Here is a 16,114-nt window from a genome sequence, read left to right as displayed (position 1 = left end):
ACTATCATTAGTAATTCGTTGCTGGAAATTGTAGTAGCATGACCAAGCTGTCAAAAAACGCCAACACAGCTCTAGCCCTAGGGCTAATCTATAAAGGGTGATCTTTATCTGTGACAATACACAATTTAAAGAACATACACAAAGTGATCCTGAAAAACATTATCCAACTGACAATAGTAAATTGTAGCTAAAGCCAGCCATAGACAGTTCGAATCTCAGCCAGTTCAGTAGGGATCGGCCAAGATGTGAAGATGTATGGGCAGGCTGAGTGTACAAAGTTGATTGATCGATCAACCTGGGTACAACCAGCCTGTTAGATTTTACATGTGATTATTGCTAGTGGTTCTTATAGCTCCCCCCCACTGGGAGAACTCAATGGCTCCATGAGAGGGATCCCCACCCATCAACACAGATTGTGTTGATGGGGGAATCCAGCCATTTTCCTTTCTTGCAACCCATAGAAAATCTCTCCATCTATAGCCAGCATAAGTCCTCCTGCACACTTGATGTTTTTATAGCTGCTGTTTTTGTCTGACTTTTTTTTTTTTTTTTTACAGCTAGTAACTCCCAGCATGTTATCCTATGTGTCAATGCACACAGACTGTAATCAATGTTTTTTGGCTAGGACTTTTTTTGGCAGAAAAAAAAAAACAAAAAAAAAAAAAACCCAGGACTAGTGGGTTTCTATAGGAGTTTAGCTGTAAAAACGCTCTAAATGCTGGAAAAAAAAAAAAAAAAAAAACACGGTAAAACACCACAAGCCAGTGTTTTGCATGGTTTTTTGACCCAAAAAAAAGGCTTAAAAAAAAAAAAAAAAAAAACCACGGGGAAAAACACCGCTACATGCTAAAAACAGCTGAAAAACTCACGGTTTTAACGCGACTTTACACAGCTAATGTTTCCAGCATTATCAAAACGTCCAGTGTGCATGAGGACTAAAGCTGGCCATACAATCCTTGATTTCTTTTGTAAGCAAGACTGACAAATCTCCCCTGCTGCCTATTATTCTGACAACCAGCAACACCAGTTGTCAGAATACCCAAACAGAGCCTGAATTTGATTGGTTTCAGAGACTGTTCGATTGAAAATCTTCCACCCTGCTTCTTTGATTTTTCAGTCGAAGTCAGATGGATTGAATGCCAACAGAGGTTCAAGACAATGCTCTGTTCAATAGACTTTACCCCAAGTTGGATGTCCACTCAGGGAGGCTGAGGTCCAAAATATCAATGCCACTAGATGGACCACCCAATGCTCATTTTACAACGCATAGTAGAGAGTAAATCTGAACCATTTGGCTCAGAACCTTTCATCCCAGGCCACCAGAGAACAAGCAGTAGATGCTAAAAACACCAGACATTCCATTTGGGATGCCCATGCAGAAGGGGCCTTAGAATAAAATGGGCACAATATGTAATAAGTAGGACACACATGTTGTGTCACACAGGCAAAAGAAAACTAGGGTGTTTTTTTTGTAGAAGGTCAAAGTAGCTGAGGAAGTGAACTGACACAGGAGGTAGAATTGCCTCAGGAAAGCGTGATACAACCATGTCATTTGTCACATCAGTCTAACATGCTCTCTTAGTATGGCAGGCGACCTGAGGCACTCTTTAGCTGTTGTTAGACTGTATATCTCAGCATAACTACACTTACAGAGGCTTGTTTCAGCTGGTTTCCTAATACACAGCGAGTCACAGCGCTCCATTACAATAGGAAGCAAGGCGTAGTAGAAGGTAGAGTTTCTCAAGCTTTTCACCCTAGGGGAACCCCTAAAATAAGATCAGATCTCAGGGAACCCGTGTTAAAACCAATTCATTGAGGCAGTGGGAAATATCCCTTTACATAGGTGGTCAGTAGGAAGAATAAAACCTACAATGTTGAGAAGACCACCACCCTTAAGCTGGCCATACATGGTTCGAAATTTGGGTAGTTCAGCAGGGTTTGGCCGAGAATTAGTCCATGGATGGGCAGGCTGATTGTACCAAAGTTGATTCATCGACTAACTTGGATACAACCAGCTTGTCGGATTTTTTTTTAAATGCAATTACTGCCAGTAGCTGTAGTCGCTAGCAGTAATCACTGTGTTCTGCCTTCCAGGAAGGTCCCCTGTGTACACACCAGCACAACACATTGGTGCTACGGGAGGCATGTCCCCATCAACACTAACCACTGACCATGGAATCAAGTGATTTTCTTTTCTGCCACCCGTGGTGAAAGGAAAGAAAATTGAATCATCTATGGGCTGCCTTAAAGAGAGCTAAAACAATCCTTGGTGTCATGCCACTGACTCTGCCAAATGGGGTTGGCTTTGGAACTATGCAGACGCCATCAAATGTGAAGTCAATCAGCCACTTCAAGAAACCCCCAGCAGCCTCTGGAGGAACCCTATGGTTCCACGGAAACCTGGTGGAGAAAGTTCAGGGGATAGAATCGGATGTTCCGATATACCAGTGTTTCACAAACCTCAAGTCCCACCATTCACATTTGGTTGATGTCCAACAATCCTTGCTGTCATGCCACCGACTTTGCCAAAATGGTGTTGGCCTTGTTGGAACTATGCAGGCACCATGGAAAGGTGAAGGTGAAGTCAATCAAGAGACAGCTAGCAACCTCTGGAGGAACCCTAATGGAGAACGTTCAGGGGTATAATCAGATGTTCCTATATACCAGTGTTTCCAAAACCTAGAGCCCCATCATTAATTCATGGTTGGTTGCTGTACACTCCAGTATCTACGTAGCCGACACTACTGGGTTGATTTACTGTAGAAAAAAAAAAAACTCTTCACACACTAAATTATGCAAATATTCACTACAAAATTATCCCATCAAGTGAAAAGCAAATCTGTTCACTTTAAATACCAAAATTGTGTGCAGATGAAAAAGTAAACAGTAAACCAACCTTTTTGGTTTAACCAGCACACACGAGGTCATCTGCAAAACACACACTTATAGGAGGAGTAGAGGACAGGTCTGGGACACCATCGCTATTCTCCAAAAGATCCAGGAGAGATTTGGTCTTCTAGATCGCCATTTAGCTATGGCATTAGCAGACTTGACCAAATCTGTGACAAATATCTGACAATCAGGTGAACTTGTGAATCATATGAAAATTGAAAGCATTAAGACTCTGACCTTAATTATGAAGTTATTGCCCAAATGGATTTTCCATCTTGTCCATCAAGTTTACAAATACCTAATTTTCTACTTTAAATCACCCCATGTCCTTTAAATCACAGCAGCTGGATTTCAGCTTTGAACTGTCAAAGATGAACGCCAGACAAAATGCAAAATGCTCAGATTACATACATACTTGTGAACCTCTTTACCTGCCAAAAGGAGTTTGAAATTCTGTTAGCTAGTATTGTGATCCTGGTATCCCAGGGACCTCTCCGCAGACCATATAAACTATACATCCAGGCATAGGATCCACCTCAACATGACTGGACAACTAAACCGGCCCATAGATTGGAAGACACAAAGAAAGAAAATCGATTCCCACATCAACACTGACTTGATTACTATTGTGTGCTGCCTGCAGGGTGCCTTCCCGCCTAGCAGAACACAATGATTACTGCTAGCGGCTATAGCTACTAGCAGTAATCACATTAAAAAAAATCCAGCAGGCTGCTGCTGGATTGCCTTGGGTACAACCAGCCTGACCATTGATTATTATACAAAGATTTATATAGCGCCACCAATTTGCGCAGCGCTTTACAAAATGAATGCAGTCATTACAGTTACAATACAATTTGGTAGAAAATGAAACGGAGGTCCCTGCTCAGAGTTCCTGCTGATCCAGCCGAAATTCTATCCATCTATGGCCGGATTAAGAGTGGCATACCAATACAGTTCCCGATCTGCAGCTGCGGAGGGGATTACATGAGATCATCAATGCATATACAGGTGTTTGTTTTAATATGTATTAAGCCAGCCATAGATGGAGCAAACCATGGTTGCAGGAGGAAAAAAAAAAAAAAAAAAAAAAAATCAATCGCTCGATTATACCCGCCCCCCCATCAACAGTCAGTGTTGATGGGGGAATCCCTCCCACAGAGCCATGGTGTTCTCCTGTTGGGGTGGGTACCACTTAGCAATAATCGCATATAAAGTCTGGCAGGCTGGTTGTACCCAAGTCTATCAATGCATCAACTTTGGTACATTCAGCCGGCCAATACATGGTTCAAATGTCGTCCAGTTCTGCTGAACCGGCCAAGATTCAAACTGTCTACGGCCGGCTTAAGATCCATTTGATGATATCCTGAGCATACACAACTGTTTTATTTATTTTTCTTCTCATCTGCCTCCGGTTTGGTTCCAAGTGGTATCAGATCAAGAATCCCGATGTGCAGTCAACACAGATGTGACCATCACTGGCAGTAACTGGGAATAAGAACTCGATATTACATCCAAACCTGCAAAACAGATTTAGAACTTGTTTCTCTTCCGCAGAAACAAGAGGGAACAAACTTTACAGGGTGGTGTCCTTGTCAGTGGAGTCTTCAAAATCAGCATCATAGGTTGCAATAATTATGGACAGGTCTCTCACCCGCCATTCCTAAAATTCCGCCAGTCTATGGATACTCAATAATGACATCATGATGGCCACATACTATCAAAGCCACTAAACAAAATCATACCCATGTCATATGTGCACCAGAAACCTAAAATCAGTCCAAGGTTGGCCATACACAGATTTTTTTTTTTTTTTATTATTTTAGTTTGTGGGCTTCATGAAGGAAGCTGGATGGATTTTTCCATCCACAGTAAACAGCACAGACCGATAAATCTGTCCTGCCAGCTGTTGTAGTCTGACAGCCAGCATCCGCAGCTGTCAGAACACCTAAACAGTTCTTGTATATAAATTGGATGCAGTCCCTGTTAGGCCAACATCTCCTTTGACGAGAGGTGATTGAAAAGTGGACTTTTGTTCATCTAGGTGGTGCCAACAGGGGCGCCCCTGGCTCAAATTTCTGACAAACACTGTAGGGCGCAGGTCCTCAAATGCAGACCGTGAGCGTTCAGGGACCCACGCCTGTGTCTGTGCAGCCGCTGCATCCCAACTAACATTATTGGGACTGCCTGCATGGGAATGCATGGAACACCAGTGCATCCCTGTGTGGTCAAATACGGACCTTTGCACGAGCATACGTCCCCAGTGAGTATAACAAGCAAGCTTTACTGCATATACAGATTTATTTTACAGTTTAGGCACCTTTAAGTGTTACTAAACCCACAACAGTACAATCAGTCTGAATATGCAGTAAAGCCTGCTTGTTATACTCACTGTGGAACCTAAGGGGTTAATTCTACGCATTGTGTAAAAAGGCTGTTTGATCCTGTCTTCTCTGCCCCTCCTCTTTTTGAAATGACCACCTGATACAGACTGAACCCGTGTTCACATGCACATGCTCAGTTTGGTGTGTATTGCTAGAGTTTTTCTTCTTCTTGGGAGAGTGCATATGATCAGCATAGGGCCAATTAGCACTGTCCAGACAGAGGTTAGGGGTTCTGCATCCTCCTAGAGCAGAAAGAAACCGCCTACAAGCTTTAACCAGTGCTCTGCTGAAGTCACAAGACTGCTCTAACTGCTTATGAGAAAAGGTATTTAGCAGTTTATATTTACTAAAATAATTGACTTTCCAAGTTGTGTGTACTGTGTGAGACCAGATACAGTGAATGCAGGGTCCTGGGAGACCAGATATAGTGAATGCAGGGTCCTGGGAGACCAGATATAGTGAATGCAGGGTCCTGGGTTTAGTAATACTTTAAGGTCACACAAGCTGGATCCCAAGTCGCGGCAGTGAGAACCGAGATGCTAAAGTCTTCTTTGTTTCCAAAAATGTATCAAATTGGACTGCAGCTGTTTGACTAGTTTCACTTGAAAAACATTGTTTCCCTCCTAAGCAAGAAGTCGACATAGATATGTAGCCATTGTTTCCACAGAGTATGGATTCAGCTGCAGTAAACAGTTGGTCTACACAACCAGCCCGATGATCTTCTAGGTGGGAGGCAAGAGGTCAGAAGGGGTAATTGCTAGAGAACTCCAACAATACTGTGTTCTAAAGGACAGCCTGGCATGCCTCAATCTACAGAAGCCGGCAGCCTTTTCTCTGTCTATCCAGAAGATCCAAGACCATGGCTTTACAAATCCAGAAAAATATTATAAAGGATGGGCCCATGGATTCGTTCTACGGGCCCATGGATTCGTTCTGAGGGCCATTTAGTATGTCGCAGAGCGGCCGCTGCACATGACAAATAAAATCCACAAAACAAATACAGAACAAAGTCATAAATGACCTTAGACCACGGGTGTCAAACTGGCGGCCCTCCAGCTGTTGCCAAACTACAAGTCCCATGAAGCATTGCAAGATTGACAGTTACAAGCATGACTCCCAAAGGCACAAGCATGATGGGATTTGTAGTTTCACAACAGCTGGAGGGCCGCCAGTTTGACACCCCTGCATTAGCCAAAGGAAGAAAACTGGAATCCTCCGCAGAAAGGACTGTCATAATGTTACAAGCCGTTTTTAAATCAGTGTCACACAACACGAGTGCAGACTGGTTTTCTTGCCTTATAATAGAATCGCTCTGTATTTTTTAGATTGACTACACTAAAAATGGACTGATCCAGAACACAAGGATGTGAAAAAAAACGAGGTCCCTTTTCACGCTGGCAGTCCGATCACGTTTGCCTGTCTGATTTTTTTTTTTTTTTTTTAGGCGGATCTGATCTGAAACTCAATTTTAGTCTATGGGTGACAGGATATAAGGCTTGGTTCACATATGTGCAGAAGGTGCCACTAAACCTGCATTCAGGAGTAGATTTTATCAGCGTTTCAAACACCAAATGCTTGTAAACGTGGCTAACCACGTTTGCGTTTAGAAGAGTTGTTTAACTGTTCCACATCAGAGCCTTTTTTCATCATCAGAAATGCATGCAAAGTGTTTTCCATGTATTCAAATAGACCCGATACACCAGCACAGTCAGTTCCAGGTTTCGCGTGAAGGAAAAAAATGGTAGAACGTGCCGCATTATGATCATGATGGGATCCATAGTGAATACAACCAGAAAAGACAGGTCATCTCAACACATACTGCTCTCTCCGTTTCTCGTAAAATATTTGAACTAGTTAATTATTTACTGTTTTTTAGTGCATTCTGGGAGGTCTCCTGAGGTTATCTTTAAAAAAACGCTTTTAAACGCAAATAAACGTGGTATGTAAATGCGGCTAAACAGAGGTTTTTTAACCTACGTTTTCCAGCAGTCAGTTTTCATCGTTCAGAAGAGTTTTCCAAACGTCCCGTGTACATGTAGCCTAACATGTTGTATTCTCTAGCCTGTGTCTTAGCGCATGCTACAATGCCTAAAAGGACACATTTCAAATATAGATGACAGCCAATATATTTAGATGTACACTGAGAACATATAGAAGCCACTGCCACGTATATTCCAGACAAAGGGGTTCATTGAAAAACTGCAGTACAAAATCTGGTGCAGCTGTGCATGGGTCGCCAATCAGCTTCTAACTTCAGTTTGTTCAATTAGGTTCTGACAAGAACACCCCGGTCCCACTGGGTGCGCCTTGGCGTGCGATTTTCATGCCATGGAACTTGCATGCCAAGTCACACCCTATTGTCCGCAGTTATAGCGGTCAAATCGGTGCATTTCCAACTTGGTCGGAGCCGCACTGATTTCTAAAGTAGTACATGCACTACTTTTCGTGCGATTTGCATAGACATCTGTGTCAGATGTCTTCCAAATTGCACCTGAAATCAGCAGTCCCCAGACTTTGAAATCATGTGACTTCACTGTAAATCGCACGATTTTAAAGACAGGCTTGATGTGACCGGGGTGTAAGTCTTCAACCACACCGAATCCGACTTTGAAATCGTGCGAAGTCACTTGAATTCACATGATTTAAAAAAAATGTCGGATGTCAATCTGACTTCAGGAGCGACTTAGAAGACATCTGTGCGACTTCATGCACAGATTTCTATGCAAATCACACCCGAACTTGCAAAAAAACAATGCATGATGTACTTTCAAAATCGGAGTCGAATTTGCACCAATATGACTGCTTACATTGCGCACAATAGTGTGCGACTTTGAAACAATCAAAAACACATGACAATTCACACTGGTATGACCCGGGACTTAAACATGGATGCCAATTGGTTTCTATGCAGAGCTGCAACAGGTTTTGCACTCTCAAGTTTTCAGTAACTCAACCCCAAGATGTTCTTCATAGCAAGATCTATCTAGTCACTATGTGGCACGGACAGCCCATATCACACTCCAATCGTCACAACTCTTGGAAGAAGAGCTAAAACCAAAGATTATATAAACATATCAGACATTGTATCAAAATAAAGTGGCAGTTGCTGCATTGACCAATATTCTTGTTTTACACTAGATTCACACCTAAGCGTTTTCTGCAGCGTTCTGCAGAAACGCAGTACAGTCCATCGAACACAATTTTCTTTGGAACATGTCCACAGCTCCGCATCTTCATCTGGTGCATTTTTTTGGAAAGGGTCAGGGACTTTTTTTTTTTTTTTGAATGCAAAAAGTTGCATTATTGGTTCTATAGACTTCAATGGAAATGCTGCAGAAAAGAATGTATTAAGTTTTTGCAGCGTTTTGCATTTTAAATCTGCTTAGCAAGAAAAATGAAAAACAAACCAAAAAAAAAAAAAAAAAAAAAAAAAAACAACACACAAGAGAAAAGAAAAAACACAAACACCCCCCCAACAAAAAAAAAAAAGAAACCCCAAAAAACAAACAAACCCCCCCCCCTCAAAACAAAAACACACAAAAAATAAAAAAAAAATTAGAAAAAAAAAAAAAAGGAAAATCCAATGTAGAAAGGGCTCAAAACGCAACCTGCATAGGTGTGAACCTAGCCTTAAATAGATAGGAAAGAACACAAGAATCACAACAACACAATACTAATATTATGATCACAGCAATAGTATCCACATAACAACCTAGTAATATAGTAAACAGTATAGAATGACGGACAGGCAGTACACATGGCTAATGAAATAAACACAGGTCAATGTCAGTTTGAAGGGGAACAGAGGTCAGTGGTGGTCCAGCTGTGTGGGGCATTGTGCTGTCCTATGATGCACAGCAGGAGTTGGGTTATCACAGAAGGCAGCAAAGACAGAGGAAGACACTAAATCAAATCCATTCAATACTTCAATAGAAATGAAATATGGATCCGAAACGCAGGGAGGCAGGAGACAGCTTGTGTGTAACAATCCCTTGGCGTCTAATCAGTAATCAGCTTTGTATAATCAAGTACAGAATATGGATAAAAGTAAAAATCTGATCAGTAGATACAATATCATTGGATTGTAAAAACAAATTTATATATAATATAAATATTTTTTTTTAATTTATACATTTTTTTTTCCGGGCGCCATTTATGAATCGTGGCATCCATTGGGCAATATTTTGTTTCCAGGGACACAGCTACTGAGCTGGCCTAACTAATCCCATCAGGCATGACAGGACCAAGGAGGTCTGTACACCCAACTAGGACATGTTTACCACCCTGAAATATACAGATTATGCATTAAAAGGCACAGCATGTAATAAATCTAATCAGCTCTTTAAATGGCACCTAAGCATTAAATGTATCAAAAAAGGCAATATTTATAATATTTAACAAATACAAGAAATAAAATTGGAGTTTATCTTTTAAAAGCCTGGATGTCAACATTGAAAATTGTCCAAAACAATTCTACTGCTGAATCTGGGCAGCCAAATACATTATCGTTCCAGAGGACCATGGCACATGCCACCAGTCTTGGGGATATTTACCAAACTGAATGTAAAGAAATGAAAAACATCAACTTCAAAAGCCCAAACACTAGGAAGAGTAAACTAACACAAGATCAGTAACAGCATTCAAAATCAGGGACATTTCCACGGGCAAACCATTTTCAGAGAAAGATCTGTAAAGAGGACTCTACCTGGGGAAGAGAAAAAAAAAAAAAAAAAAAAAAAAAAAAAAGGGGGGGGGGGGGGAAATGAGGACCAGGGTACAGTCGCTGGTTGCTCCAGGTGACTACAACAAAAAGGAGTCCAGAAAACAGTAAATAGTTTGTTGGATGTCATATAAATAGGAGGAAATGCAGCACATGGGTAGAGCTACCAACATAGAACAAAGCTGGTCATGGAGAACTGTCACAGAGGACAACAAAACACCTCCAAAGTACAACAAAAGTATTATTTTTTAAATTCATTCTTTAAGGACAGGCAACTGAAAAAGTCATGAGAATGTCAATATGTAAGAACTGAAGAACAAGTCAGTCCAGAACACAAAAGGGGCCAGTGTCAGCTCAGAAATCAGGGACAACCCTTAGGAACTTCTGATAAGGGAAACGAAGGGTGAAAGTTGGGAACATGGAGCCAACCCTTCCTTAGGAAGCTGGGAATGACGGGGAAAACTCTTGCAAAGCTAAAGTAATAAGGGTGGCAACCCCTTGAAACCTGAGAATGAGGGACACGACCACTGAAAACCTGGGAATGAAATCCTTGGCAACCTGGGATTAAGGAGGGCACCTGGGAGAGGGGCAACCCTTTGCCAAGCCGGGAACGAGAGAAGGGGGCAACCCTCTGCCAAGCCGGGATCGAGAGAAGGGGGCAACCCTCTGCCAAGCCGGGAACGAGAGAAGGGGGCAACCCTCTGCCAAGCCGGGAACGAGAGAAGGGGGCAACCCTCTGCCAAGCCGGGAACGAGAGAAGGGGGCAACCCTCTGCCAAGCCGGGAACGAGAGAAGGGGGCAACCCTCAGCCAAGCCGGGAACGAGAGAAGGGGGCAACCCTCAGCCAAGCCGGGAACGAGAGAAGGGGGCAACCCTCAGCCAAGCCGGGAACGAGAGAAGGGGGCAACCCTCAGCCAAGCCGGGAACGAGAGAAGGGGGCAACCCTCAGCCAAGCCGGGAACGAGAGAAGGGGGCAACCCTCAGCCAAGCCGGGAACGAGAGAAGGGGGCAACCCTCTGCCAACCCGGGAACGAGAGAAGGGGCAACCCTCTGCCAACCCGGGAACGAGAGAAGGGGGCAACCCTCTGCCAACCCGGGAACGAGAGAAGGGGGCAACCCTCTGCCAACCCGGGAACGAGAGAAGGGGGCAACCCTCTGCCAACCCGGGAACGAGAGAAGGGGGCAACCCTCTGCCAACCCGGGAACGAGAGAAGGGGGCAACCCTCTGCCAACCCGGGAACGAGAGAAGGGGGCAACCCTCTGCCAACCCGGGAACGAGAGAAGGGGGCAACCCTCTGCCAACCCGGGAACGAGAGAAGGGGGCAACCCTCTGCCAACCCGGGAACGAGAGAAGGGGGCAACCCTCTGCCAACCCGGGAACGAGAGAAGGGGGCAACCCTCTGCCAACCCGGGAACGAGAGAAGGGGGCCACCCTTTGCCAACCCGGGAACGAGAGAAGGGGCAACCCTCGCCAACCCGGGAACGAGAGGGGGGCCACCCTTTGCCAACAAGAGGGACAACACTTGTTGGGAACAAGAAAAGGAATTGTTTATACTTGTCAACCTGGGACTGAGGGGGAAACCCACCGAGAACCTGAAAAAGAGAGGGGACAACACTTGGAAAAAAAAGGAGAAAAGCACTCTGAAAACTGAAAAGGAACAGGGGAACCTTAGGAAATAAGGGGGGAGATCCCATGGGAGCAGGGGGGAGCTCTGGAAATCTGGGGGCAACACATGGAATAGGGGGGAACCCCTGTGGAGGAGGGGGGCAGCCTCTACGAGTCAGCTATGTACCCGGGGTACTTGTATCCCCCCACTGAGCTCTCCGCGCACCTTCCCCGGTCCCCCCCCCCCCCCCACTTACAGCATGTTGGTGAAGACACTGAGCCCCTCCGGCACCGACACCAGTCCCTTCCCGGAACAGTCCACTCCTCGCTCCGCGTTGCAGCGGCATGGCACCGGGCAGGGGGGAGGCGAGGAGACCCCGCTGGGCCCACCTGAGGAAGGAGAGCTGAGTAGTAGCAGCACACAGGCTGACAGAGCAGGGAGCCACCCGGACCGGCTCATCCTCTCCGACCTGCCCGCCGTCCCTCGGTTCCCCCTACGGCTCCTTGTAGAACGCTGATCCGGCCGCCGACAGTCCAAAGCTCAGGGAGAGGATCGCTCCATACAATGTGCCGATCTCCGCTCCTTCCCCGCTGCCGATCACTAAACAAACAAGAGGAAGGCTCCCCCTCCCCTCTCCTCTCCTCCTCCTCCCGGGATCCGACTACTACGGATACAATGTAACGCCAGCCATTCTCATCCCTCCAGCCTGCCGCTGCTGCTCCACATGCTAATGAGCCAAGGTGCATGCTAATGAACGAGGGTGCTCTCATTGGCTGCCACGCTTTCATATGCAAATTCCAGCACAGCCACACAACCCTGCGCCCGGATTGGCTCCCTTTGCTGAGGTGTGGCCGAGGGACGAGAGGGGCTCCTGGCTGCTCAATTCATTCCCTGCAATTGTGATCGTTCAGCCTGGAGCTCAATAGAGACTACACGGGAGGAATAATAATCACACATTATCATGGTTACCATAGCGATCATTTATTTACTACAATTCTGATTTGTTTCACAATCATAACATTATTATTATTAATAATAATAATAAATTATCATCTTTACATTATCATTAGTAGTAGTAGAGATTTAATGAACACTATTTGTATTAGTATTATTAATAATAATAATAAATTATGACAATTACATGATCATTAGTAGTAGTAGAGATTTATAGACCACTATAAATTATTTTTATTATTGCTAATAATAATAATAATTTCTAATCATTACATTATCATTAGTAATATAAAAGATTTATTGATCACTATATTTAATTATTAGAAATAATAATGATTATGATAATGATGCTTCTTGAGGGTTAGGGACTGATGTGAAAGTACAGTATATATGTAAAGTGCTGCGTAAATTGACGGCGCTATATAAGTACCTGAAATAAATAATAATAATAAATTAGTAGTAGTAGTGATTTAATGACCACTATAATAATAATAATATTAATAATAAATAAATAATAATAAATTAGTAGTAGTAGTGATTTAATGACCACTATAATAATAATAATATTAATAATAAATAAATAATAATAAATTAGTAGTAGTAGTGATTTAATGACCAATATAATAATAATAATATTAATAATAAATAAATAATAATAATAAATTAGTAGTAGTAGTGATTTAATGACCACTATAATAATAATAATAATAATATTAATAACAAATAAATAAATAATAATAAATTATTATTAGTAGTAGTGATTTAATGACCACTATAATAATAATAATAATAATAATAAATAATAATAATAAGTTAGTAGTAGTAGTGATTTAATGACCACTATAATAATAATAATAAGTTAGTAGTAGTAGTGATTTAATGACCACTATAATAATAATAATAATAATAATAATAATAATAATAATAAATACATAATAATAATAAATTAGTAGTAGTAGTGATTTAATGACCACTATAATAATAATAATAATATTAATAATAAATAAATAATTATAAATTATTAGTAGTAGTAGTGATTTAATGACCACTATAATAATAATAAATAATAATAATAAGTTAGTAGTAGTAGTGATTTAATGACCACTATAATAATAATAATATGAATAATAAATAATAATAATAATAATAATAAATTAGTAGTAGTAGTGATTTAATGACCACTATAATAATAATAATAATAATATTAATAATAAATAAATAATAATAATAAATTAGTAGTAGTAGTGATTTAATGACCACTATAATAATAATATTATTATTATTATTATTATTAATAATATTAATAATAATAATAAAAAAATTAGTAGTAGCAGTGATTTAATGACCATAATAATAATAATACATTTTGATCACTACATTATCATTAGCAGTAGTAATAAATGGGGCAGCACAGTGGCTAAATGGTTAGCACTTCCACCTGGAAGTACCAAGGTCATTGGCTCAAATCCCAACCACAGCACCACCTGCCTGGAGTTTGCATGTTCTCCCTGTGCCTGCATGGGTTTCCTCCCAGTACTCCAGCTTTCTCCCACACCCCAAAGACATGCTGGTAGGCCAATTGGGTCCTGCCTAAATAGGTCCTAGTATGTGTATATGGAACCTTAGACTGTATACCCCTTGAGGGTTAGGGACTGATGTGAATGTGCAATATATATGTAAAGTGCTGCGTAAATTGACAGCACTATATAAGTACCTGAAATAAATAAAATAAATGTAATTACTATAATATTTCTTTCACGACCATAACATTATTATTATTAGAAAGGGCTACTACTGAATGAGGACCTTGAAATCCATACCATCCTATAGCACCGTACAATTAATTTTGTGCTGGGCATTATGCTTGACCAGGGGCGGACTGATCATTTGGAAACTTGGGCACTGCCCGAGGGCCCGGGATCAGTAGAGGGCCCCATGAGATGCCCCTGGTACCTTTTTCATAGGCTTTTTTGAGTTTGGGCAAGGAAACAGGGGCCCCATGATCCCCTATTGCCCGGGGGCCCCATGAGTTGTCAGTCCGCCCCTGTGCCTGAGTGTGCCAACGAATATGAATGCATGTTTATACAGGGTTGTGTGTGTGCACATACGCACGTGCTTTTGTGTGTGTGCGTGCGTCTATGCACATACACTGTTTCCTCTCTGCCTGTGGCTACACGCACGTGTTTACGTAGTCATCCTTTGCTTAGACTATGCTATGATTAAGCTGTAACCTCTTGACTATAATTTTTATATTTTATTTTTTATATTTTATTATTGTCTAATATGTCCAGGTTACCTATGTGTATAATTTGTCACACCACAGCAGATACCCATCTGCACCCTCAATTCCCCCCCCCCTCTTCTTTTCCCTCTTACCGGGCACTTTTACCCCCTTCCTGCCCAGGCCAATTTTCAGGTCTCAGCGCTCTCACACTTTGAATGACAATTGCGCGGTCATGCAACATTGTACCCAAACTAAAATTTTATCATTTTCTTCACACAACTAGAGTTTTCTTTTAGTGGTATTTAATCACCACTGGGGTTTTTATTTTTTGCTAAATTAACAAAAAAAGACCAAAAATTTAGAAAAAAACCCAAGTTTTTCTTTGTTTCTGTTATAAAAATCTGCAAATAAATAATTGTTCTTCATAAATTTAGGCCAATATTTATTCTTCTACATGTCTTTGGTGAAAATAACCCAAATTAGTATTTATTATTTTGTCTGTAGGAAAGTTATAGAGTTCACATACTATGGGATAGATCTAAAAATTGATTAATGCTGAAGTACTGACAGCCAATCTCATTTCTTGAGGCCCAAAAATGTCAGAACAGTACAGATATCCCCCAAATGACCCCTTTTTGCAAAGTAGACAGTCCAACATATTTCATAAGAGGCATGGCAAGTTTTTTGAAGTTGTAATTTTTTTGTCATAAGTTTTCGGAAAATGAAGAAATTAAATTTTTTTTTTGTAATTTGTTTTTTACATAGAGTCACCAGTGCAGTACAGCGTCATCATATAACTGGTGTGGCAGTGATCAGGGACACTGACTGATGACAGTATGAAAAAAAAAAAAAAGATTATTTCTTTTAATTTTTTTTTTTTCATTTTTTTATTATATATTTAATTTTTTATTAAAGTTTCCCCCTTTTTTCAAGATTTTTTTTATATTGCACTATGACCAAAGTACCAACATTGTACTACTTTGGGGAAGTGATCAATATTTTTTTTTTTTTACACAATTTGATTAATTATAGCAAAGAATTTCTTTGCTATAAGCAAGCATTTAACTGAATGAAATCAATTCATTCAGGTTTTTATTTTATGATTAGCTGTGATTGGCCACGGCTAATCACATGACACAGATGGGCTGTGATTGGCCCAGCCTGTGCATGTGATCGCTGTGACCATTCACAACTAGACACACTTGTATACAATGGATGGCATGAAAGGAAGCCATCCATTGTATACAACTGTCATGTGACCTGCTGTGATTGGTCACAGCAGGTCACATGGTACTGGCAACAGGGCTGGTACACAGATCTGTCATCGGCCGTGTCC

The 16,114-nt window shown here is 41.5% G+C and overlaps 1 protein-coding gene across 1 annotated transcript in view; it reads right to left on the bottom strand.

The window, feature by feature from the left end:
- LGR4 (leucine rich repeat containing G protein-coupled receptor 4) overlaps window positions 1-12,273 on the bottom strand; it is a 153,522-nt gene extending 141,249 nt beyond the window's left edge. The window contains exon 1 of the mRNA XM_089654959.1: window positions 11,857-12,273. Within this exon, the coding sequence (XP_089511085.1) occupies window positions 11,857-12,059 (203 nt within the window). The 5' untranslated portion in view covers window positions 12,060-12,273. The remainder of the gene's footprint in view (window positions 1-11,856) is intronic.
- Window positions 12,274-16,114: the final 3,841 nt, after the last annotated feature.

This window comes from Staurois parvus, unplaced genomic scaffold (genome assembly GCF_062004578.1).
Source record: "Staurois parvus isolate SC_StPar_1 unplaced genomic scaffold, SC_StPar_1.0 ptg000818l, whole genome shotgun sequence".
NCBI lineage: Eukaryota > Metazoa > Chordata > Amphibia > Anura > Ranidae > Staurois > Staurois parvus.
Note: the sequence above shows the minus strand (reverse complement) of the source record. Positions and strands in the feature narration are given on the sequence as shown.